Source organism: Anser brachyrhynchus (assembly GCF_964034855.1).
Source record: "Anser brachyrhynchus genome assembly, chromosome: 4".
Lineage (NCBI taxonomy): Eukaryota > Metazoa > Chordata > Aves > Anseriformes > Anatidae > Anser > Anser brachyrhynchus.
This window is the reverse complement of record NC_137698.1, coordinates 43,892,203-43,919,848: the sequence shown is the minus strand read 5'-3', so window position 1 is coordinate 43,919,848 and position 27,646 is coordinate 43,892,203. Positions and strand designations below refer to the sequence as shown.

At 38.7% G+C, this 27,646-nt stretch overlaps 1 protein-coding gene across 2 annotated transcripts in view; it reads left to right on the top strand.

Moving 5' to 3' along the window:
- Nucleotides 1-27,646, top strand: part of FAT4 (FAT atypical cadherin 4) — a 142,951-nt gene that overhangs the window by 94,969 nt on the left and 20,336 nt on the right. For both annotated transcript variants that reach the window (XM_080591933.1, XM_080591934.1), the window contains exons 7-10: nucleotides 6,967-7,147; nucleotides 10,783-11,033; nucleotides 13,915-18,264; nucleotides 26,746-26,850. In XM_080591933.1, coding sequence (XP_080448059.1) covers nucleotides 6,967-7,147; nucleotides 10,783-11,033; nucleotides 13,915-18,264; nucleotides 26,746-26,850 — 4,887 coding nt within the window. The remainder of the gene's footprint in view (nucleotides 1-6,966; nucleotides 7,148-10,782; nucleotides 11,034-13,914; nucleotides 18,265-26,745; nucleotides 26,851-27,646) is intronic.

Below are 27,646 nucleotides of genomic sequence, written 5' to 3'. Positions count from 1 at the left end.
AGAAAGAGGTTGTTACATGGAACAGCTTGAAGTTGGGGTATACTGTACTTTTGGTTTATTGTGTAGGTTTTATTTTCAGTCTTTATTTCCATTCTGCTGGGTCTGCTTCTGTAATAGCATTTTTCCTCTCTTGGTAAACAGTTGCATGTAACTTGTTCTGATGAGCAGGTCAGAGGATAAGAGAAGGGACAGGGGAAGGTGTGTATATACTGAGGAACTTAAAACTGTGTGCACGCAAGTCCCACTCTTTTGATAGTATAACCAGCTATCGAGTAGCTGAATAGCATATTGCAGTTCAGTGTAGCCCCTTTTGTGAAACTGCAAAGGTTAGAGAATCCATAGAGTGCAGTCATTCAAATAGGAAATTATCAAAATGTAAAAATTGTGTAGATAAAGGCGGTTGAGGGAGCCTGTAATGCATCACTATTTGGGACAGGGATTTCTTTTGCAGAGAGGTAAAGATGTTGTCAAAACATTCATGAGGATGTGTGTGCACATGCATATATCTAAGTGGGGCTGGACTTGTAATTGCCTGAAAAAGTCTGTGCTCTGTCTTGTGAAGATTATATATACATATATATATATATATATATAATATATATATTTGATGACTTAATGGATGTATTCACAACTTTAGGTCTGTTTGTTCGCAGCTTCTTTAGTCTAGGAGGATGAAGGAAGATGTTGAGGTTTCTAACATCAGATGCAGTAAAAGAAAGTCTCTTTTTCTCATCAGGTGATGCTAGCAGACATGCAGAGCTGTCCCAGGGACTCCCTTGTTCTCATGAAGTGAAAGTTCAGTTAAATCAGCTTTGGGAAGCTTGAGGTGTAAGTGCTGCTGCTTTGTACCAACTTATCTGTCTTAAAATTCAGATCTGACATTTTCAGAAATTTGTGAAATCTGGGCACATGTGTGGTTTCATTTGCCATTCACCTGTTGAAATGACTGAAAGTAGGGCTAGCTTCTAAGCTTCTTATTACACATGTTTATTAACTACTTATTTCAGCTTTTACTTTTTAAGATTTAATAGGAAAGCATGTATGAAAAACAACTAAGAGGAAAGCAAAGTACAGTCTGTATATCCAGCCAGGGTGAATATTTGTGGTGCAGTCTTGTAAAACTAACTACTTATTTTGCTCATTTGCGTATGCACTCTCTTTTGTGTTCCAGGTAAATTAATTTAAGCTTATCCATGTTTCAAACCAAGCTCTTTGTGTACTGAAAATCAACTAGTTGCATTTTAACTTACTTTATCTGCATGTTTATTTTAAAATTCTTTGCTTGTGTGAGGCTCAGCACACTCTATCTGCATTTAAATGCATTTAGAAAGATTGGCTGCTTTATTATGAGACAGGCCTTGTTTACTTGAGTGAAAAAGTTAGTGCTCTGTAATAACACATACAGCTTCTAGCCCTGGGACTCATTCATTGAGTGTTTGACTGCAGAAGTGAAATCCGCTCTGTTGCAAAGCAACACGTTTCAGTGAGGCAAAAATTCCACTTCTGTTAAATCGCTTTCCAATTTTCAGGATAATGATGTGTTTAATTTACCACAAAACATGGTAAACTGCCTGCAGTATGAGTTTGGATTAGTTGTTTAGATTCATTTTATTTAATTTCAATCTTTTTTTTAAAAAAAAAAGTAAAATGTATCTCTAGTTTTTACTAAGTTTATTGTTAGTTTTCTAGCACTTAATTTTGATATTTTAACGCTGGCAAAAACTTCGACTTCCTGGTTTCTGAAAGGAATGATAGTTTTACTATCTGCTGTGCTAACTATGGCACAGACAAAACCCAGGATCCATTAAAACTTCAAACAATTTGTGGATAATGTTATGAGCACAGTCTCCTATTTCTAATTTTTGCTGTAGGCCATACAGTACCTACCCCACTGTCGAGAGGATTTCCAAGCACATCATCTTTTCCTGAAATTTCTTGGAGCAAATAACTTCTAGTTATTCTCCAACTTCTCTTTAGGGCCAGTTCTAACTTTTATACTGACACATTTGCAGCATCATCCTCTTTTTGTGGCCAGCAGCCAGAAACGAGGACTAGTGGATGGGGCGGAAGATGTGCTTGGCGATCCCTGCCAGTCCTGCCTCGCTGAAGCAGGCAGAAGTGGAGGGTAAGAGAGAAGAGAGCTCCTGCCCCTCTGCTGCTCCCTGCCCACCCCATGGTCCCCTGCTGTCATTTTGTCACATCACCTCCTCAAACATTCCCTACAGAGAGGGGAGCTGCGGCCCACAGCTGGACGAGCCCGAGGTGGCCTCTCATAACCTCGTCCTGCAGCTTGTCCTCCACCACGGGCCTCCAAGGAGCAGGCTCCCAAGGTCTGCTCCTTCTCTCCGTCCCCAGACACATGTTTACTTTGCAGATGTAAGCAAAAAGCTTAAATTTTTGGAAGAACATCCGTGGGAAGCAATTTTCTTCCTGAACTCAGCGTTGCTATTTTGACACTATCCCAGGTTAATCTTTATTTCAACAATGACGTGTGGACATTTGCGGGGCTCTCTGCTTAATGTATATGTACGGCTGTCACCTAGAAAATAAACTGTTCAGTTCATAAAAACAGACCACAGCACACAGATATTGGAAAATCAAAATAATATTAATGATATATTAATGTCATCTTTTAAGTTTTAGAGATCTGATGGTCACTGAACAGTCAATCTGATCTCTCCCATTTATTTCCCTGAGTTAACTTATGTTCTCTGGCTATTAATCATTTAATGTCTGTTTCATTCCTGCGTCTGTCTAGAAAATGCTTTCTCAACATGAATGTTTTAAGCCTTTGTGAGAGACTGTGTTTTGGAATCTGAAGGAACTAGTAATATAGCTCTAGGGAAATGCTCTAAATAAGAGGTGGGTGTCTGACAAATAATTACTACTACTGCTGAAAAATAGTCCAAAATACTATGAAAAATCGGTAAAAATTTTCATGCAAGCTCACTGAAAGAAAAGAGTACATTTGTGGCACTCCAAGCTGTCTGTAGGGGTATGCAAAGTCTTGTGTGACTGTGTACAACAATTTTACGTAGATTGTAAACATGCCTGATCTATCAAAATGGGGGCATCCTGAGTGTTTGGCTAATAGAGCAGAATTTACACAAAATTTACTACACTTATTTATGCAAAATGTTAAACACAGTTGGAAAAAAAAAAAAGAAAAGGATGATGCTCTAACATAATTGGAATAACTGATTGAGGAAGATTTGCTATCGAAGCAAAACTAAGAAATCTGGGAACTCAGCCCGACCATGGAAAGTACTTCTTTCACCACAAATATGACATCTACATTTTATGAAACCTACTTATTACCAGGGGCCAAATTCTGTGGTCTTTATGCAAGCAGAACTTTCACTGGAAGTTCACTGAGGACGGTAGAGTTTGGCCCCAAGCTATTTCTTTTCCATAGAAAATTACTTCATTTGTAATTTCCTCTTCTTATATTTCTCAGTAACTGCAGAAATGTGAGCTGGTCGTTTAATTTCAAGTGAATGCAAGCTTTAAGAACTCTGTGAAATTGCAACTTTATCTTTCAGTGTAATAGAATAAAGGAGTAAATTTGTGGACGTGATGTTTTACTTAGAGGGGAAAAAAGGCATACTTGGAGAACTACATAGGCAGGAAACCAACGTAGATGTGTGAGTTTTTCCATCTAAGTAAAATGAGAATGATTTTAGGTTTTGAACTGAAGAACGGTGACTTAGGATGTTGCAAACAGCTGAATTAATATTGGACTTCTGGGATACTTCTGCGAGCCACAAGCTAGCACCGAATGAGATCTGGGTTACTTATACTACCCTAGCTAATTTTATTAGTATGGTGCTCAACCTTGGCTGGTATATTCACTTCTCTAAGGCTAATGCAAATATGTCCATCCTGTGCTATGCCTTGTAGATGCATCCAGTGGGGAAGTAATGGCCATCAAGTGCCTTATGAAGAGCCAACTGCCCTTCAGATTCATGCAAGTGCTCTGCTTTTGACAAGTGTGTTGCATTGGTAAGGAATATATAGACAGGTAACACTTGTGGAGTGAGGCCATAAGTGAACAAAAAGAGTACAGGGCTAAAAAAAAAAAAATCTGTCCTTTTTCTTCCTCTGCATTGCATTATCGCCTGCTCTCAATGGTCCACGTAAAACAACAGAACAGTGAAGTAACCAAATAGAAACTTTGAAGATTATTGGATATGTCTAAACTTAAAAGTATGATGAAGAGTGAAATACCAGGCCTGATGGTTGTCTGCAGCTAAGTTTCCATGGCTTTCAGCAGGACTGGGATCTGACCCTTGGAGCACCTGCTTGGTGTACCCTACAAATTCATGTTGCTCACAGAGGATAGTGGACTGAGGCTGGCTGGAGGCAAATGGCGAATCAAAAGCTACTATTATCAGTGTAACTCTGAGCAGGAAAATATCCATAGCCCATAAGCAAATACTACATCTGGCATCTCTTTCCATTACGGGATCAAGGACTTAATAGCCATGCAGGAGGAAAAAACAACCCATCGCAGCGTGTTGCTTGTTTTGTGTGTCCCTGCAGTACTGTGCCAGCAGACATAGGCATCCTCTTCCCTTTCCCCACGCTGATGGGAAGTCTTGTGAATGCAGCTAGCGTGGCACTGAGCCCCAGGCCCTTTCAGCCTGCAGAGCACCCCACCAGTATGCGCCTGAGCTCATCCCACCTCTCTAGCGTTGGGTTACGTCTCACGGCACCTTCTGGAGAAGCTGCCACTGTGGTTCATTTTGTGAAGAAACTTCACAGATTGAATTTTCCAGTGTTGGCTTTTTGAGTCAGCAATTACATCTAAAACAATGAGTTTTGGGGCTTAGCTGCAAGTTAGCTTTCTTTTCCAGGCTGCATTGCATTACTGATGCTCTTTGAATGGGACTTTCCTAATATTAATCTCTGAATTATGCATAATTCATTTTATCACCTGTGAAACTTAACAACTTTCGGCTTTTCATTTCATTAGCTGTGAGATGGATGTCGATTAAATGTGTTTGGAAGGCCAGAGCTTGATGACACACGCAGCGAATACCACTGAGGACTCCGTTTCGTTTAATGCAGTAATAATAAACACTCCATGGGCAATATTTCAGCAATCGGGAACGCTTTTGCAGCCCTTTCTATCTATAAGTGTTTGGCTAAATGACAAAATAGAGAAAAAAGAAGAAAAAAGTAAAAAAAAATGAGTCAGTGCCTTAATGTAACCTTCGTGGCTGAAAGTATATTAATTGGCAGAATGAATTACCTCAGAACAGAGCAGAGAAAGGGCTCCATTGTGCGTGGCCATGGCGTGAAACCTATCCTCTCTGGCTCTCATGTTCTTTCCTCAGCATTGTGGTCCAGCCTGTCCCATCAGCTGGCTTCGAAGTGAGCCCTGCAAGATTTATAGCATGTCTCCACTGGACACTCATTCGTTCGGTCTGTTTGCGCATTATGCTGAGTTACTTCAAAGTATTTTGCGATGGGAAACCTCCTTCCCCTGCAGAAGCTGCTCCCAGCTCCTCCCTGAGATGGTGTGATGCTCCTTCAGCCTGCAGGGGTTAAAACTGGGAAAAACGGGTCATCAGTTGCTCTTTCCTACAAAAGCTCAATGTCTGGAGCCTTTGCCAGGACCGCGTGAGACTAGAGTGCAGAGATGCTGAGGCCCAGCAGTAACCTTGTGCAGCAGCGACCTGATCATCTGCTGGGACGGAGGGATTAGGGCGGTCACACAGGGACTGCCTGTGTTTTATCAAGTGACAGCTCAGTGTAATAAACTTGCCTTTCAGCAAGAACTCAAACCGATCTCCGGGGTGCTGGCCCAAAGCATTTCATTAGCATTGCTTTTTCCCCAGTCCAGCCAATAGTGAATTATTGTATGTCTTTGAGATTGAGGGGGAAAGGAATCCAATCTTGGGTAAACCAGGCATGGTCATCATCTGTCTTTTGAGTAAAAGTGCTGTATGATGGGAGTTTTGAGCTCTTCTCTCTCTCTTATTCCCCCCCACCTCCACACACACACTTTTGCTAGGTATTCAAAGAATAACAGGATCCCATTTTTTCAGGGACCCTCAGTGAAGAATTTGGTTAGCAGAAGGTGTCTTGCTGATTGTTGGCTCAAAACAAGAGCAATAAACTATCAAACATAGCATGAACTTGTAAAATTATTCGGTGTTTTTTTTTTCTTTTTTTTTTTTTTTTCCAATTTTGACAAAGGAAAAGTTTAAAGGAAATAAATACTGAGAGACTGCACGTGAATATGCATGCCATTTCTCACTTGTTTGTGCTCTCCAGAGTTAAGTATCAGGATAAGAAGGAAAGCTGGAGGTTAAATTAGTCCAATTTCCTGTAAGCCAGCAATATCCCATCAGGGCGAGCAGTGTGCTGCAGCGTTCCTTGCTGCTAGAGATGCTTGCTTCTACGGGGAAATCAAGGCTGTGTGAGTCTGGAGACAACGCAGCCTTCTCACCCGTTCAGGGAAGGTTTCCCTAGGTCAGGGTGTGACCGGCAGTGGAAGTGCTGTGCGGAAAGCTGGGGTTTGCCACTGTTTCCACTCTATTTGTTCTGTGGATAAGTAAATTGAAGGCTGGAGTCTTCACGGCTGTCAGTGTGCCACCTTTGAATGACTTCTCAAAGGCAACCACATGTTCAAATTGGTCCTAATTGTTACAGGAAGGCTTCTGAGTGGTTCCAAGACCATCTTTTTCCGCTGAGCTTGTATTACAAAATGTTGCTGGAATTAGATGAAACGAGTTTAAAAAAAAGTTTTTTTTTTTTTTTCTTTTTCTTTCGCAGCTTGTACTTAATGTCAAGATGACTTTGAAACAAATCTGACCCTGTCCTGTATGTTGAATTGGCTTTCTCGCTTTGTGAGCTGTGACATGTTCAATCATTAGGCTTTAAATCGGGGATGGCAGACCTCAGATTAACACTGTGGTATTTGTAACCTCTGGCACTCTCTATCCCACTTTCCCGCAGGATCTCCTGCCCTCACTGGCACTGGAACCATCGCTGTCACAGTGGATGATGTCAACGACAACGTGCCCACATTCGCCTTTAATGTGTATTCTGCCATTGTTCCTGAGGATGCACCTACAGGGACAGATATTTTGCTAGTAAACTCCTCGGACGCTGATGCTTCTACAAATGCCGTTATTAGGTAGGTCATTTAGCACCACTGAGTGCAGTCCTGCCTCATACCTCGCCTGAAGATTTTTTTTTCATAGTGTCCATCATCAACAAGACATAAAGCTTTAAGGCACAAAAGGACGGTGTGCAGCTCAATTCTCTCAGCAAATCTGACTTTTTTTTTATTTTTTTTAAGTAAGCTTTTAGAAATGTATTAAGGTAAAGGAAAGTTGCAGTACTGTTTTTTAATTTTTTATTACATTAAAAGCAAATGGGAGTCTAACTCACACCTAAGCGTTATTGTTGATGGGCTAAATTTCTTGCTAAGTATAGACAAAAAAACAACAACTCAAATATAATAAATGGATTAAGAAATTAAGCTGGCAGTCTTTACATATACGTTCTCTGACTAAAGAAATGTGGCATAGGCAGTGAATATTTTGTGTTATTGACTACCATCAGGTTTTTTAGCCTTTTTAAAGGCTTTAGCATTATATTTAGCATAACATTTAGAACTGAGGACTTGTAATTAAGGACATGGTTAATTTTCTTTTAAAGTCATCGTGTTCCCTACGTAAATCTACAGTCAATTAATGTCTTGACTTTAAAGCCCAATTTACAGATTTATACAAGGCCAGAAGTGAGATGTATCCTAGTTGGGAAAACAATAAAAAGTTAAAATTTGACATTTTTACCTTTAAATTCCAACTGGTTTGCACAGCTCAGTTGATGCAACCCTGTGTCTTAACTGGCCACTGGGCTGAACGCTGGCCATTGCTAGTTCACAGGCAAGAGTAATGAAGATGCTAAGTGGCAGTGACAAGGTAAAGATTATCCACTGAGGACAGATTTATTGGTAATGGAATACAAGTCAGATTCTAATTAGTTATTAAATCACAAGAACATGTAAGTTATCTCTTCAAAATTAACTTTTATTAATGTAAACACCCATGTCTGTTTCCAAACTTAAAAAAAAAAAAAAAAAAAAAACAGAATATAAAAGCAGCTTATTTGCAATTTCTATTTATTCTTCAAAGTGTGTAAGAATATCATTGTGCTCTTAAGAAAAAAAAAAGGAAATAAAGCAGAATTATGTTATAATGAAGCAAGTGTATAGAAAATACTGTAATATTTTCTTTCAAATAGCTACAAGCCATAAATAGGAACTTTATGTCGTGGCATCTTTAAATATTTGAAAAGTGTCCAAAATTTCCATTTATTAAATTGTGAAACAATGAAGCTTTTAATCCATTTCACTCTCACTCAGAGAAACTATTTCTGGAAAGCTTCTTTAAAAAAATGAATTCCATACAAATCATGAAAGATTATAATGATTGCATCCCATAACCAAAAATTATCAGGCTGCTCTAAGATTTCTTTACTATGTTTGAATTGCTTTGATATTTCTGCTATTAGTCTTTATCACTCACTCAATACCTCATAGTAGAATAGTTGATTAAAATATTTTTTTTCGTAAGAAGCTGTTTTAAGATTGTTTTGAGGTTTTGTTTTGCACTTTTTAGACTCAGAAACATACTTTGTTTCTCTTTGACAGAATTTGTCCAGGTTTAGCATTTAGAATAATGCAAATCTTAAAATATGACTGGTATTAAAGAACTAACAAAAGCTAGAGGAACCAGAATACATAAGCCCTCCTTGTCAGAGGTGCTGAGCACTCAGAAATTCCTTCTCAGTCTTGTTAGACCCCATTCCAAAATAAAATCTTTGATTTCCATAGATGGTATGTAAAATTCCATGTTAAGATTTTCATATAAAGTCAAAAAATGAACTTCATTATGCAAAAAGTAGCTAATCTTCTGCAAAACTGTAACATATCAATATGTGCCAACTCTTTTTCCTCTTGTTTCTGGTGATAACCTGTGAAGTCATTACAGGGAGCTGATGAGGTTGTTGATGGTAATGCATGCTTGAATAGTATTGTTGAAGGCAGTATAGATAAGAAGGGTTAGCACAGTCAAAAGGCCAGATTTTAAGCACTTCAGTCACTTTCCTTTTATATTAGTTGTCACAATTACAAAGTTTCATGTGTTTATCTTTTGGCTTCATTTGGAATTTTTTTTTTCGTAAATACAGACACTTGCATTGTCCACTTGGTTTGCATGAAGTTGTACTCAGCTGTAACTCAGAATATCCCATGGCAAATGTAATTTCTTTTTAAATGTCTCTCACAGTGCCTTTCTAACAGTAATGCCTGAGCCATTCTTTGTACGTGGAAGTACACGAGAGAGAGACTGTCTCACACAATGTTAAAACACTGCAAATCACAGATGAAATGTGTCTGTGCTGCCGGCATTTACAGAGATTTAAGTGGTGCTTTAAGCTTTGTGCACATTCCTTCCACCCTAGATGCACTTTTCTTTGGCTGGAGAATAATTACATATGGCCATCATATTGAATCATAATTAAGCAATTAAAATATGCTCCTGGCATTCTGTAGAGATTAATGACTGAGCATGAGAGGTTGCCACAGCCTATTACACAGGCTGGCTATCAATCCTCTAGGAAAAGCTTCTGGCCTGTGTTATTATTTCTGTCATAGCCTGTTTTGGTTTTGAAAAGTTGAAGATGTGAATGTTACTCTCTTTCATAACAGTAGTTTTCTTCGGAATCTTTTGTATAATTGTGTACTTCAGAAAAGTTGCTACTGTGCCATAACAGGCTTCTCTGAAGAAGCAATGCTAATCACAATTGTGAGTTGATTTTGTAAGGGCTGTAATATGGGATATGAGAATTGTTCATTTTAGCCAGCTTTTGTTTCCTGTGTTTTGTAGAAAGCCCATTATCTGAATTAACAGAAATCTAATGTTAACCAGTTACCTTTAAAAAGACAACCTAGTGCTCCAGGTGTCTTTGAGATTTGTTCTGTACTAACAGAAGATGGGTAAGCATTCAAAAAGCAAGGACAAATTCACTGTGCTAACAAGCCAGAAGTACAGTACAATGAGGTACAGTAAGCACATAATCAGTTCTTACCACATTTTTGCACACTCACACAAAGGCATGTGCACATTAATACACACCAATCAATCATTAAATTCTTCTCATAATTAGTTGCTATTAGCATAGTTCTGCAGTTACTGCTTTACTCTGATTTATTATGAATTGCTGTGAATTATAATTGAAATCTTGAATAGCAAAACTTAGCTCAGTATCAGGAAACTATAAATTATAAACCCTCATATTATTTTGTAAAAGTCATCCTTTTATTTCAGAAAGTAGTATTATTTCTAATTGTATTCTGCAGTTTCAGTTAAGAACATGTCAGTCCTTTGGAGTAACACTTAATGCATTAGCCCAAGGAAATCAGTACTAGAGGCTGCCTCTAGCAGGCCACTTGCAATTTTGAGAGAATGCCCAGCTGTGTCTCCAAATGTACAAAGGCTCAGTCTGCTCCTCATTTATTAGAAATCTATCAGTGTTAAGCAAGTACATTTGGAAATCCCCAGAAATGCCATTTCTGAGAGGTCTCAAAATATGGAAGAGAAAAAAAGTGAAGACAGATGGATAGGCAGAAGAACATCTTTATGTCAATATCCATCAGCATGGTGGTCTGAACAGTATAAAAAATTGTTATTATCCTAAGGCAGCAGGCTGCCTTATGAAATAGTAATTGAATTTTTCTTTCTAATTTTTTCTTTCAAACAGCTATAGGCTTACTGGTGGCAATTCACAATTCACAATCAACCCATCAACAGGACAGATCATCACCAGCGCTCTACTCGATCGAGAGACAAAAGAGAACTACACTTTGGTGGTGGTGGCGAGCGACGGGGGCTACCCCAGGCCTCTCTCCAGTTCCACCAGTGTGCTCGTTGCTGTTGCCGACGTGAATGACAATCCTCCAAAATTTCAACACCATCCCTATGTCACCCATGTCCCATCGCCTACCACTTCAGGTAACCTGATAGATGGCAGTACTTAGGATACTTCAGATTACATAGATGTCTTACTAAATGCAAAAATATGCCACAAGAAACGTTTCTGAGATATTCCTCTGCAGCTGTTTTCTAGGTTTTGTTATCTTTGTGTTGCATAGGAATGAATACAAGGCAGAATATATGACCTGCATTTTAGCAATTTTTTTAGTTTGTTCCTTCCATCCAATCCCATTTATACTCGGTGGTTGTGTAAAGAGGACATAGTATAAATGAGCACCCAGCTTTCAATCTAATAGGCAAACAGGTGATCAAATTTAATTGTTTTGTCAGGGTTAGGAAGGCAGTCGCCTCATTTTCCTCTTAAAGTCTCCTTCTGCATGTAGATATTTTTTGGCAGCCTTGACTAATTATTAAAGAGGATTTTGTCAACATCTTCTGAAAAGACTTCCATATCTTCTATCTCGGATGTTAATTATGTTGCCTTTCATTGAGCCAAGTGGTGAAGTAATGTAAAAGTAAAGCCAAGCAGCAAACCTCCTTTTGTTGAACTTGCACCTAAGCCACAGTTACTTCACTCAATGCAGACATTAATTTCTGTTTATGTTTAAACAAGCCTGATAAATAATTAGAAATGGGTAAGTCTAAAATACTAATATTTTCTATTTACAGAATTGGCATTACAAGGAGAAAGAGGAGAACATACGCATTTGCAGGGAGATAGGGAGAATATACTGAATGATTCTAATACTAAGATTTTTCCAAGATTTAAAATAGACCGATATTGAAACTTCTGCTATCCCAAAACAGTAAAAGATTTATAAAGATGATTGTGGTATTACCACAGATTCACCAAACTGCAGTTGTAGTGGTTGATTGTTGAAGCCAGCAGCACTGTCCATTTTCACATGCATTTGCATACATCCATATGTGATTCCTACAGAGAGAAGTCCAAGACAAATGGTTTACAAAACAAATTTTCCTTTAAAAGAAAAAAAAAAAGGCTTATTTCTGTGTCTTGGGGTTGTCTTTCTAAATTTTAAACAATTGCAAATACTTCTCCTTTTTATGGAAGAATGAATTTGTTTTTATTTCTTCCCTGTTTCCAGAACAGCTTAATGAAAGAATATTATTATTGTATTGGTGAGTCTTTGTGTATCCGGACTATGGCACAGTGCCTTTGTATGGTTCTTTCTGGGTTGTTTCCTTAAATGTGATTATGAGGAGCATACATATGTTTAACTGATGTATTCAGGCAATACTGGTTTTGGACGCTTTTTGTATGAGACCCCTTATACCTAAAAGTGCATAGAAAGCCTAAGCCACTTTAACTGTTTTTAACTTAGCAAAAAGCTTGAGATACAGACACCCTTTGTTTACATTTGATAGCTTACTTTCATTAAAAGGAAATGTTAATATCTTTTCAAATTATTTTGAAAGGCTGTTGATAATGATTTTACTACCAGACATGGCATCCATTACAAAAAAACACTTTATTGCAATGTAGCTTTAAAAAAAATAAAAGAATAAAACCACACCACCAAACCCTCAAAACTTGTACAAGATTTTTGCTTTTATTCCAATCAGAATATGTAGTGTATCATTTGAAAGAAAACAAAGCTTAATTTCTGTCAACATTTTTTAATCAAGACTAAAAAGAGAAACTAATAATAGTAATTAATAATACAATTTTTTTAACTGAAGCAAAAATCTAATATTTCCTATCTCATTTCTCACAAGAATTTGAATACTCTATTTGTCTAAATATTTCTCCCTGTGGAGTATGTATCATTGCACATGACAGGTAGTGACATCAAGTATAGTTTTAAGGAGACACTGTCAAAGTAATTCCTGTGTGTAACTGATTTTGCCTTAAGAGGTTGAAAATAACATTGTTTTTTTTATACATAATTGGTATTTTGTAAATTTAAGTACTAGTAAAATGTCAATAGAGTGTTCTGCAAATTGGCTGGACAGTATCAAATTCAAAAGATCTGCCGTGTATTAAATCTATAAACTCCAGTGAAAAAGAAAACCCTATATTCTCCTTGCAAATAGAAATGCTAATAGAGTACTTGTACAGTGAAGCTTATTGGGAAATATAAATGTGAAAGACCTGAAACATAATATATTCATGTTATTGCAACAGGTTTTTTTTTATTATTATTATTTCTATGTGACTTAGCACCCTCATTCCTGTGTGACTCAGCACTTCTATCTCAGATGATCAGCATGCTTTTAAAAATGAGGTCTCATTAGTTATTGTCCTCTCAATACTCTTAAAAATCAGAAGTATGAGGCTATTGGAGACAGAGGAGGAATATCGGAGAAATAGGAAGAAAAGGTTGCAAGGGAAGGTGAGACATTAGGGTAAATAAATATCCACTGGTGCTGCCCGTTCACTTACAAACCTTAATAGTTGTTGAATTACAGAAAGTTTTTTGTTGTTGATCTGTTTTGTTTTTTACATGGATAAATAAATGATGAGTAACTCAAAAAAATCAAAATCCCATTCAGTCTCACTCGATTTATGTCTTTTGCAATGTAAATGTTCCAGAAATGGGATGCTAGACTTCCAAAAAATTGTAGGTCCAGTTGCCAGTGCAGATGTATGCACAGACACTGACATCCATACTGACATTTCCCTGAATGCAGTGACCTAGTTTTCAGACCCACATTTTATGGCCACATGCATGTTTTGTGGGCTCACAAACTCAGCTTGTTGAACTTCAGATTTTGTGAAACAGTTTGTTTTCAGAGCAGTTTAAGAAAGAGCATGCTTCTCAGGGAAGAATATCAGAAGGGTTACCCTCACAAGTTTTTCCAAGTGAAAAGCTGGTATCTCATTTTCCACAATCATGCATTTATTCATGAACTGACTTGCCTCTGTTCTCCATTTCAGGTTCATTTGTGTTTGCAGTGACTGTCACCGATGCTGATGCTGGCTCCAATGCTGAGCTCCATTATTCCCTTGTGGGGAAAAACTCTGAGAAATTCAACATTGATCCAGAGAGAGGGGCAATCCTAACTTCTAACGCACTGGCAGGAGAGTCTGAAGTGACCATTTCTGTCCATGTGCGGGATGGCGGCCGGTACCCCAAGACAGACTCAACAACTGTCACTGTGAGATTTGTGAACAGAGAAGAATTTCCTCGAGTCCATGCTGAACAGGAGACTTTCACGTTTCCTGAAAACCAAGCAGTCGGTACGCTTGTCACCACTGTTTCTGGGTCTTCAGCCAGAGGAGGCTCCTTGTCCTACTACATCGCCAGTGGTAACCTGGGCAACACCTTCCTGGTCGATCAGGTTACAGGACAGCTTTCTGTCGGTCAGGCTTTGGATTTTGAAGCCATACAGAAATACGTGGTTTGGATTGAGGCCAGAGATACAGGCTTTCCTCCCTTTTCCTCGTATAAGAAATTGGAAGTAACAGTGGTAGATGTCAATGATAACGCACCGGAGTTTGAGCAAGATCCCTTCATTGCTGAAGTAGTGGAGAACCTGTCCCCACGGAAGATACTGACGGTGGCTGCTGTCGACAGGGACAGTGGTGTTAATGGACAGTTAAATTATGAAATAATCGAGGGCAATACAGAAAATAGTTTCAGTATCAATCGAGCCACTGGTGAGATCAGAAGTGTCAGGCCCTTGGACAGGGAGAAATTGTCTCAATACACACTAACCATAAAGGCTTCAGATAAAGGCACCCCCCTCCAGAGCACGACAGTCAAAGTTATCGTTAATATTTTGGATGAAAATGATAATGCCCCGAGGTTTTCCCAGATATTCAGTGCTTCTGTGCCTGAAAATGCACCCCTGGGTTTTACTGTAACCCGAGTCACAACTTCAGATGAAGACATTGGTGTGAATGCTATCAGCAGGTACTCCATAAGCGATACAAGTCTCCCATTTATCATAAATCCAAGCACCGGGGATATTACAGTCAGCAGACCACTAAACAGGGAGGACACAGATCGCTACAGAATCAGAGTCTCTGCACATGACTCTGGCTGGACAGTGAGCACGGATGTCACCATATTTGTCACAGATGTCAATGACAATGCCCCACGGTTTACAAAGCCATCCTATTACTTGGAGTGTCCCGAGCTTCCTGGGATTGGGTTGAAGGTCACCCAGGTTTCAGCCACTGATCCCGATGAAGGATCTAACGGTCAGGTCTTCTACTTCATAAAATCCCAGTCCGAGTTCTTCCGGATCAATGCAACCACAGGGGAAATTTTCAACAAGCAATATTTTAGGTACCAAAACTCGAGCGGTTCAAGCAATGTCAACATTAATAGGCACAGTTTCATAGTTACTTCTTCAGACCGGGGCAGTCCTCCGCTGCTGAGTGAGACAACCGTCACGATTAACATAGTAGACAGTAATGACAATGCACCACTGTTCCTCGCTCCTAAATATTTTACACCTGTTACTAAGAACGTGAGAGTTGGCACAAATTTAATTAAAGTTACTGCAGTGGATGACAAAGACTTCGGTTTGAATTCTGAAGTGGAATACTTTGTTTCTGATGAAAGCAAAACTAATAAATTCAGACTGGACAGGAATACAGGCTGGATTTCAGTGTCATCTTCACTAATGGCTGATTTGAACAAAAATTTTCTACTTAAAGTAAAAGCAAAGGATAAAGGTAATCCTCCACTCTCATCTGAGGTAGCTGTTGAAATAGTTGTAACAGAGGAAAACTACCATACACCTGAGTTTTCTCAGAGCCGCATGAGTGTCACTATCCCGGAGAGTCACTCTGTTGGAACAGTGGTCAGGACGGTTTCAGCCAGGGACAGAGATGCTGCCATGAATGGGTTAATCAGATATAACATTTCGTCTGGAAATGAGGCTGGCACCTTTGCTATTAACACAACTACTGGTACACTGACACTAGCCAAACCACTCGATTTTGAGTTACACCAAAAGCATGAGCTAGTTGTTACTGCCACAGATGGAGGATGGGTGTCCAGAACAGGCTACTGCAGTGTCACCATTAATGTCATTGATGTGAATGATAATTCTCCAGCATTCAGCCCTGAGGACTACTTTCCCAACGTATTAGAAAATGCCCCAAGTGGGACAACTGTTATTCGTTTAAATGCCACTGATGCTGATTCTGGACCTAATGCTGTGATTGCATATGCTATTCAGTCCTCAGATAGTGACCTCTTTGTCATCGACCCCAATACAGGGACAATCACCACCCAGGGGTTTTTAGATTATGAAACAAAGCAAAGTTACCATTTAACAGTAAAGGCTTTTAATGTTCCAGATGAAGAGAGGTGCAGCTTTGCTAGTGTCAACATCCAGTTAGAAGGGACGAATGAGTATGTACCCCGTTTTGTGTCCAAGCTTTATTATTTTGAAGTTTCTGAGGCAGCCCCCAAAGGTACCATTGTAGGTGAAGTTTTTGCAAGTGATCGTGATATGGGAACTGATGGAGAAGTCCATTACCTTATCTTTGGCAACAGCAGAAAGAAAGGCTTCCAGATAGATGAGAAAAGTGGCCAGATCTATGTTTCAGGACCTCTTGACAGAGAAAAAGAAGAACGAATCTCTTTGAAAGTTCTTGCAAAAAATTTTGGAAGCATTCGTGGTGCGGATATAGATGAAGTAACAGTCAATATTACTGTACTGGATGCCAATGATCCCCCTGTTTTCACTTTAGCAACCTACAACATACAAATCAGCGAGGGTGTTCCTCCAGGAACCCATGTCACATTTGTAAGTGCCTTTGATTCAGATTCTGTCCCTAGCTGGAGCAGGTTTTCCTATTTCATTGGGTCTGGCAACGACAACAGTGCCTTTTCCATCAACCCTCAAACAGGACAGGTCACTGTCACTGCAGAACTGGATCGAGAAACGCTGCCTGTGTACAATCTTTCCGTGCTGGCCATTGATTCAGGAACTCCGTCTGCTACAGGCAGCGCCTCTTTATTGGTAACTTTGGAAGATATCAATGATAACGGCCCCACCTTGTCCACCAGTCAAGGAGAAGTCATGGAGAATAATCGTGCAGGAACTCTCGTGATGACGCTTCAATCATCAGATCCTGATCTCCCTCCAAACCAAGGTCCTTTCACGTACTACCTGCTCAGCACTGGCCCTGCAACCAGTTACTTCAGCCTTAGCACCACCGGTGTTCTGACCACAACGAGGGAGATTGACAGGGAGCAAATCAGCGATTTCTACCTGTCGGTGATTACAAGAGACTCTGGGGTTCCTCAGATGTCTTCCACGGGAACTGTGCAGATAAAGGTAATAGACCAAAACGACAACCCGTCTCAGCCCAGAACGGTAGAAATCTTTGTTCACTATTATGGCAACCTCTTCCCAGGTGGAATTTTGGGCAACGTAAAGCCGCAGGATCCGGATGTGTTAGACAGCTTCCACTGCTCCCTCACCTCAGGAGTCACCAGCCTCTTCAGTATTCCCGGGGGCACCTGTGAGCTGCACTCACAGGCAAGGTCCACGGATGGAGTGTTTGACCTGGCCGTCCTCAGCAACGACGGGTTGCATGGCGCTGTCACGAGCAGCGTCCGGATTTTCTTTGCGGGCTTCAGTAACGCCACCATTGACAACAGCATCCTCCTCCGCTTGAGCATCCACACCGTGAGGGATTTCCTGACGAACCACTATCTGCACTTCTTGCGAATCGCCAGATCACAGCTGACGGGGCTGGGCACAGCTGTGCAGCTCTATGGACTGTACGAGGAGAGCAACCAGACTTTCCTCATGGCAGCCGTCAAACGCAGCGGCAACCAGTACGTGAATCCCAGCGGTGTGGCCACCTTCTTCGAGAGCATCAAAGACATCCTCTTCCGCCAGAGCGGGGTGCGGGTCGAGTCTGTGGATCATGACTCGTGCCTGCAGAACCCATGCCAGAATGGAGGGAGCTGCGCGAGGAGGCTGGCTGTGAGCCCAGCTCTGAGGACCCACGAGAGTGTCCCTGTCATCATCGTAGCCAACGAGCCCCTCCGGTCCTTCGTGTGCCGGTGCATGCCAGGATATGAGGGGAGCCTGTGCGAGACTGACATCGACGAGTGCCTCCCGTCCCCCTGCCACAACGATGGGACTTGCCACAATTTGGTGGGGGGCTTCTCGTGCAGTTGCCCAGAGGGTTTCACCGGCATGGCCTGTGAGAGGGATGTCAACGAGTGCCTTTCCAACCCGTGCAAAAACGGTGCTGCCTGCCAGAACTTCCCCGGAAGCTTCAACTGCGTTTGCAAAACTGGATATACAGGTACGCTTTCACTTCTCTTCATCTCATAGTGAAGAAGAATTAGAAAAAGGGCAGAAACATTCCTTTTTAGCCCATGATAAATTCCAGCTGCAATTGTCTGAATACGTGCATTTCCAATAGGTGAAGAGGTCATGTAGAAGAAAGTATTTGTAGTTATGAAAACTGAGAAGACGAGGTGCCTGCAGTATTATTTCTTCACTGAAAGGGGTTGTGAAGTATTGGAACAGGCTGCCCAGAGAAGAAGTTGAGTCACCATCCCTAGAGGTCTTCAAAAAATGTGTAGATGTAAAGCTTAGTGACATGGTTTAATGATGGAGTAGGCAGTGCTAGGTTAAAGATTGGACCAGATGATCTTAGAGGTCTTTTCCAATCTAAATGATTCTATGATTATTTCATTTTAGCTCTGTCCTCCAGCAAATCTCACTTACCTGATTTGTATTAGAGCAGAAGGATTTTTCAAAAGCTATTTTAATTTATTAAATATGTAGAAATCATTTCCAATGCTTAAGTATGACTTTTACTGTTCTTGTTATTGTTATGCATACTGTAGTAGTATTTTGGGTCTGTTAAGAGTGTTCCAAGCAAGAAAATCAGCATCTGCCCCAAATTGCTTACAGTTGTACAGGACAGAAAACAGATGAAGGATATGGGAAAGAAAACAAAACTCAAGCAAAATGATCAAACATATATATATATATATAACAGAAATGGCTTCAGCATTCCTACCTCTTCTGAGTATTTTTTCTCTAATATTTGTTACATATTATTCCTAGAAAAGTAGATTTGGCTTTCACGGTAACAAGGCTCTAGTGTATAGTGTCATGTGGAAACTACGTGTATTTCATTTGCAGTCATCAAAGGGCACATTTATTAATTAAATTATATTAAATTAAATTTCTGGCTCCTCATGTAAGGGTTCTGGATGCTTTCAGTTATTTTAAGATAAGTATCAACAGATTGAGATTGCAAATTCTCTTAAACCACTACAGTCACTGTAACATATATAGTGTTAGGGGTTGGATGAAAATACAGAGAAGTCCTTTTCTAGCAGAAGAAAACTACTTGGTTGTCATGACTAATTATACCATCAGAACTTTGGCCTGCTGAATTTGCCTGCTTGAAATTATTCTAGCATGACTGCCTTCCAGCCTTAGTCTTCATTTATTGCTCAGGGTGAGATTTGGGAAAACAGCCCTACGCCAAGTAGCCTGTAAACTTAAGTTCATATACATAATTGTTTTTTTTTTTCTGGCATAATCTTTGTCTGCTTGGGTCTTCCTCCATCTGCGGTTCCTGCGTGTATTAGAAAGTTGTGCAATACTTTAGCTATTAGCATTGAATGTGAGGCACATTCAAGAAAAAAAAAAACATTAAAAAACTCAAATGTGTTTACTACGGTATGTGAATCATATGTACTTTCTCTAGAAAAATCATCACTTTATAAGCTGATACAGTCTGTCATATATTCTGGTGGTATTCCCCTCACCAGCCTTCAGGTGTCTGAGCCACGTTAGTAGGTGGCTGTGGGAGAGGCACATAGATTTCCCGCTATAGTTGGTGGAGATCTCTCTTCTGTCAACAGATCTTCAAGAGAAATTCAGATCACCCTCAAAAAGATTTGATCAGGGGATGAACTCCCAGTCTGTAATTATAATTTCTGAATGACAGTTTCTCAAACCAAAAAGAGACAGTGACTTTGCAATTGGATCTCGGTGCAAGGTTGCATCTAGCCTGTCTTACTACTGCAGTGAAGCACCCCAGTTGCAAAATGGGTGTACTACTGCAAGGCTTCAGCCTTTTTGTGCATAATCTTTGGATAAAATGCAAGTTGTAGCATGGTCTTTTAGCTACAAAACATGCTACATTTTGTAGCATGTTCATTGTGTGCATGGAAAACAGACACAAATAAAAAACACAATTTACAATTAAACTTTATTTAGGTACAGGGTCATCTCATTCAGCCATTCCTATCGTGCTTAGAGCACCCTCAGCAAATAGCAGCAAAAGAAATTAAAACATTTTTATGTGAGTACGTTCTTTAAGAAAGGTCTGAACAATTTTAATTGTTGCTTATGGCCAATTTTTAGAGACATAATAAAGAGCCTAACTAGAGAAGATACAATAAAGCTTCCATTACCTCTTCTAAGGTGTATTTCTGTATCTCAGATGCCCTGGGGCAGTCCAGGTTACAACAGCTGTGCTCGTTAGAGTGTGGATATTTGGGCTTGCCACTATTGCCCCCAAAACTTGTCTGTAACCAGTGGAGCAATTGGGGGATTGGCTTTTTTTGTTTTTGTTTTGTTTTGTTTTTTTCTTAAGCCAGATTAGTACAGGAGATATCATCTACTTCATTGCAAAGAAGATTAATCTATTTCAAACAAAGGCATGACTATGTCATTTAAGGCACAACTACAGCAGTTGATACGTGTTCGATGTGAAAGGTCTCGTGATACAGAGGATGCTGATGTGATCTTTTGTGTGAACCTTACAAATGTACTACTGAGCCTCAGGCCAGGAGCAATTGTTAATTGTCAAGCAGTTCTAATTAAGTTACTGATCCAGGAGTTTATTTTATGTTGTATTAGTACATCCAATTATTTTGCCAGGAGCATGGCAAAATAATTCTAGGGCGCCTATCCCTTGTAACTCTTTAGGTCATTAAGACCAGAGGTTAAATGGACATATGTTTGATATTGCAACTAAGCAAAACACTTCATTAACTCTAGCAGCATACTGTAATATATGCCTCTAGCCTACAATTTGAAGCATTAAAGAAATGTCCAGGTCATTTTTTCTGGTATTAAAGCTTAATGTTCACCCCTTATGTCAGCTAAAAATAAAGCTCTACATGTGACAAACACTTGAAGAAAAAAAAAAAATGTTTTAACTAAGAAAATATGGTGAGAGACTCTTACAATTTGAACTGTTTGATTTCTTTCATGGTATGAATTAAATCTGGCATCTGATATGAGCTTCCTTAAACTACTTGTCAACACAAATAATTTTGAAATAAGAGTACGACTGAGGCAGCTGTTTATATTTGGGAGTCAGATCTTTTTAAAATCGGTTGGTCATTGCAGGATCAAGAATTATTTAAGTGTCTTGGGATTAATTGGTCAAGACAGAAAACAAATGGCGCCAAAGTGTGTAATTAAAAACCAAAATATCTTTGGAGTTGAATATCAGTAGAGCTTATCTAATAAGATCACAATTAATATTCAGTATATTTAGACATCTTATGTCTGCAGAAATGTATTTGATATGCTGCAAATTTAATATTCAATGGGTTCTGCAAATATCAGAATACAGATTGAGAATGTTTGTCAGAGAGAATGTTATGTCATTATTATACTACCAACAGAAAAATTTCACAGCTGTTTGGGATTTTAATCATGATTCATATATGATTAAAGATAGCCATAGTGAATGTAATAATAAAGCTAGGAACTGTTTCTTTATGAATATAATCCCTGAGTGCCTCAACAAAAAAAGAGACAGCCAAAATAGCAGATTTTTAATTCAGTATATCACATACATAATTTTGCTGCTTCTCTTGGAATGAAAATAGTCTCATAATTGAATTTGCATGTTCTGTAAAAAACAAAACAAAGCATGGTATTGCATACAATTAGAAATTAGTATTTTCTGAGATATACTTTGTTCACTGTAAATTTGAGTACATGAGCTATAGACCCTTATAACGGCTTACCTGAAAATTGAGAGTTTCTTTACTTGATTTATTATGTTTTGTCAGCTGCATTTCACTTCATCACACTGCAAAGGTAATTTAGTTCATTTCACTGAATAGGATTATGAAGACCGATTACCTCAGAGCAACATCATTAGGGTTTGAACAATCTGTTATAATTACATCTCTTAATGATGATCAGGTGTTTTTTTTTAAATAATCACTTTCTAGAAGGAATATACTTTGTGATTTACAGTAGTTGTCTGCCCTTCCTTTGAACACTTCATTTCCTGTTTTCCAGGACTCATTAAGATGAAGGAATTTAGGTTTGTCAAATTGTTTCAAATGCAAGATTAAAATACCAGAACCATTTTAAAAGATGGACATAGAGAACCACAAAAAGTAAAACTCTCAAATCAGCTGAAATGTAATTCGAGAGCATTCAGTTGGTATCTGTTCCTCTTACATTTTTCAATTAAAAAAAAAAAAAAAAACTGCTCTCAGGAAGTTTGATTTTTGTATAAGCTTGTGCATGTGATATCATCAGTTTGAGGTGATGGATGATAAATGATAGTCCGTTATCAGTTATCCTGTGTTATCCTAAAATTTGTGTTCTTCAAGAAAGGCCTTTGTGACACAAAGATGAATACCCTGGATCTTTCAATACTTTGTTTGAGAAGAAATCTCCAAACTCATCTAACCACATCACTTACCTGAACTGGAGTTCCAGAGACGGCTCAGGTTTGGAGTCTCTGGTTCACAAAACATTGTCTGAGACGTTTCCTTCCCCTCATTGGATTTAATAACCTGAAATACTAATAAAGCTTATATGATTAGCCTTTTTCTTTATGCTGTCCTAATGAAACGATTCCCCAGTTGAGAAGTGCATAATAATCCAACTCTGTGAAAATACTTCTAGAAAATTAATTCACATAAGCCATGAAAACTTGTAAACCTCATAATTTTTCAAAGCACGTTGCTTTAGTGAGACAAAGGTCTATCAGAACAGTACTCTTAAATTCATGTTGTAAACCTTAAATCAGCAGACTGCTGTGGAAAATGACCTGCATAATCCAAAACTGCACTAGTTGTATGAGATTTTAACAAAAATCATTGGCTTCATCTTTTTGCAAAGTAGTAAAACTTCAAGTTTGGGTTCAAGTGAAGATGCTTTTGTGCATACTGCCAGTTTCTTATCCTCTTCAATACAGTACGGTTTCTTGAATGATTTACTTTATCTGTGGGGGAGAAACTTCAAACTAACTAGTGTTTCTGTCAATTCTCAAGAAAAACATAATTCTCTGAAAGTCATTTTTATTTGTTTGTTTCCCTCTCCAGAAAAAAATCATATCTAAATAGAAGCATAATACCTTAGGTAGAACAGGAAAAGCAATAGATGCACAAGCTAGTTTTTCCCCCCAAACCTTTACCTTTATTACACACCTTATTGTGTTTGTAACTCATGAAATAGGCAACCAGGTCAAACTTGAATAAATATACTTTTCAAATCAACTGTTCACAGTTGTGTTCAATGGAGTTCTAGGATGTTAAACGGGAATATCTTGTACTAAGATACTGGAAAGCCAACATAGCATGCTGTAAGGGAGATAACTGAAAGTGGTAGGACATGTTCCCACCTTAGGTGGCTGTACGAGCTAGAAGAACAAGGTGTTAAAAGAAAAAAGTAGAAATTTAGTAGACGTCTGCAGGACCAAGTACAATTTAACTAGTATCACAGCAACTTTCCTGGAGGAATCCCAACAGTGAATAAATGCCAAACAAGCGAAAAACCCTGCTGGGTAAAGCCCTGAGTAACCTGATCTAACTTGGAAGGTTGCCTTGCTTTAAATGGGGGTTGGACATTGTGACCTCTGGGGTCCCTCCAGCCTAAACCTTTCCATATTTCTGGAGCTTTTGTCCTTGTTCAGACGTCCAGAAAGATCCACTTCTACCAATCAAGTCTGGGCAAATATAACAGTGGGAAAAATGTAGGAGGAACATAGTTTAAATTAAAACGGAAGAGTAAGAAGGTGCAATTTGAACACTGGTGGACCATCCAAAAACCAGAAATTGATAGAAACTCTCAGTCTCAGCAGACTAACCAATGCAGGCTGCCAATAATAGCTTGACATATGGGGACCTTTACTTAAAGGAAGCACCAGAGTTTCTGTCTCAGAGGAGTCTGAGGAGGAACTGACTGAAGATCTGAAGGTAGAAGGAAGTTTGAATGAATTGATAAAGTTCAGGATTTTGAAGAAAAGAGAAAATGAAGCCTTCTAGCAGCAGCTGTCTTTAGAAGAAGCTGACAGTTGGTCGATAAGGTTAACCTGGAGAGGGATGCACATAGGAAAAGTAATTCAGGAGAGTTGGGATTTTGAAAGAAAAAGTATAACTGAAAATTATCTTAAGTCCATATTAAAAAATACGGCTGTCTAAAGAGCTTTGGGTGGTCATATCAGGATCTTTTTGGATGAGAATGAGTTACATACTGAATAGAAATAAGTTGCTGTTCTTCTGGTACATATGTGGCATTATATCGTACTGTTTACCTACTAACTTACTTATCAGTTTCTAGTTTAAAACTCCCATAATCTATTTACCATGTTTTTCTAATAATCTTGCTTTATCAGACATTTAGTTTAAATCCTCGTATGGTACAGCCATAGTGGTATCTGGCTGAAGGATTCTTGCTTCCTGGAATAAGCATGTTTAACATGCATTTAAAGACAAAAAGTGAGCTTCAGAGACATCTTTTGCTGGATCACTATTCCAAATATAAATAGATACATTTTTTCCCAGGTCTTTAGCACTTCAGTGAATGGCAGAGAATAGCCAAAATTTCTTCTTCATTTTAAATAAATATTAGTTTTAATAGCTCTGATGAATTGTTTAATCAGAGTATTTGTCTTCTCCTGTGTCAAAACAATTGGAATAAATGCAAACACACTTTTATTAGTTTTATGAATTATTCAAACAATTGTTTAATATGAAAAAGATGTTGTTATTCACTGGTTAAAATATGTGCAGATAAAATAAACATCCATGCTCTGTTGCTGACTCAGCAAATATGCTAGCTTTAAGAGAGCTGTTACAAAGAAGAGGACTTAGGGCAAATTGTAAAAGACTGAGTAAGCCCTATTAGCTATCTTAGATTTTTTTTCTGAAAACTAAGAAACGTCATTGAGCTAATTTAAGCATCTCAGTCTCATTCTTGCTAGATGTTCTCTTCGCTAAGTCAAAGATCAATGTTATGTGTCATGCATTTTAAATAAAGAAAATATCAAAATCTAACATAAAAAATTAGCTCATCCTTCAGTCATGCCCATTAGACAATAAAATACAAATAAATACCCCCAGAGCATAATTAGATACAGACACTGGAAATGTTTCCCGGATTTATGGTGAATCTACGAGTTACATGTTAACCACAGGAATTCTCCAATGCTCCGTTTCCGTCCTGTTTGCAGTCACACAGGGAGGGCTCCTGCTCACACGAAAGAACAGTCTCTAAACTTCTTTAGCTTAAACAGAAAAGTGCAGAAAAAGGATGTTTTCTAATTAGGAGATAAGGCTAAAAATGCCAGCAGAGTTAATATAGCACAGTCCTATTTTTATTCAGTTTTAGAGACCAGCAATCTTCTAAAGCCTGAGGACTGCATAATACTGTGCATTGCTGTCATGTGCCGTGTAAGAATTATAAAATATATGTGACACAAAAGGACGGACAGCCTCTATGCAAGTTCATGTGGTACTTCTAACTTAAACATACTTTATGCTTGTATGGTGCAAGGAATAAAATAATTAATTATCTATGCAAGAAGAAGCATACAGAAGTCTTACCCTTTGTAAAGTGGGCCTAAATGAAGTTCAAGGAGAGATTTAAAAAAGCACGTCTGCTTTTACAAATTTTTGCAGAGAAATATGAATGAAAAACATGACGACACTTTCAAGTTTTTGCTGAATAGGTGGTGAAGGCTGGCAGTGCAGGCAGAAAGCAAGGCAGGTACCAAGGGTGGCATATAGTGGAAGTGCTGCCAAACTGGTAAAAGCTGAGCAATGAAAAACTGAGAAGTGAAGACAAAACACTTTTGTAGTTAATGTTTCCAGACAAAGAAAATCTTAGTTTTGTACAAAGAATCCCCTTGTCAGTATTCAGCATCTGTTAAAATCTTCACTTCTTCTCTTGGTTCCCTTCCTTGTTGAAATGAATTATGTGATTTCAGTATATTCTCTAGTGAATAATATCTACCACATGTGACAATGCCTGCTTAGAAAAGGCACGTGTATCCAGGGTAACATGTTTTAGCTCCAGAGGACTGTGGTCCCTCTAAGTCAGGAAGGAGGTTGTAATTGATGAGGAAAAAGAAATATCATATAATGTACAATAGCAGCCTGTGTTTGCCCTGCTGTGTTCATACAGGTTCCAGCAAGGGCTGTCCTTACCCTCGATCCCCTTCACGCTGAGTACATTGCATTCAATAGGGGGAAAAAAAAACACAGCACTTTTTGTTTTAGTACGGCATCTCTTTTCATTTCATGATCTCTCTTGTATGGACACCAGTTAATAAAAAGCAATACACTACCTATATGAGATAATTATAGTGAAACACTTGAAAATTTATCTGGGTTGGTCAGTATGCCCATGACATGGCTGGGACAATGTCTGTGTTTCCATTTCTCCATCCCTCCCTAAACCCCAAATGATCCCTCCTTTCGTTATTCTAATACAACCCTTGCTTTGCTATTGACCTGATTATTCTGACCTGGAAATTACTTTTGTTCCTTGATCACAGGGAAAACGTGTGACTCCACTGTCAATTACTGTGAATGCAACCCCTGTTTCAATGGTGGGTCCTGCCAGAGCAGTGTGGAGGGGTACTACTGCCATTGCCCCTTCGGTGAGTATGCTTTTCTTTATCTTCCCTTCCCCTATTAATAATTCTCAAGCATGCTATTTATGTTTACCTATATGAAACTGATGGATATATGTATATGGATCCCTGTCCTGTTTACATTAAGAGAACTTGACTCAGTCAGAACAGCTTTATTAGTCCACATAAGTACTTGCCCTTTCACTTTATTGCATGTTAATAAAGTTTTGAGTTCCAAAACCAGCACACAATTCCGAGAACTGGAGAAGCATGTAGTACTGCCAAAATAGTTCAATAATTATTAGAATTTAATTATCCCAGATTTGTTTTGTGGAATGAACCCAATAAAGACATAAAACAACATCGATATTTTAAGGTATCTTGATGTAATTGCAGCAAGATTGGTTCTGAATACAAATTCACCCAGAATTGTCATTGTTCGTATAGAAAAGCATACATGTCATAAATAGCTTTGAATATGGTTTTCTACTAACACGTAGAATAAATTCTTCATTCTGCTTTCCACGTTTTACATTTTTTGGAGTTTATTCATTTCCTATATTTATAGTCATAGTCCATTGTAAATACAACTAATATTCATAAATTGTTTTCCCATTGTCACTGCAGTAAAAATAAAAGTCAAAGGAAATTGCGACAGAGAGATCTGAAAAGAAATATATAAATATTCAGATCAACAAAGATACTGAGAAGGCATAACATTTTTATCACATGTGTTTATATCATAAGTATCAGAAATGGATGGCTTAAGTTAGAATTGCTGATTGAGAAATAGTTCATATAACATCTACACAGAGAAAAATCA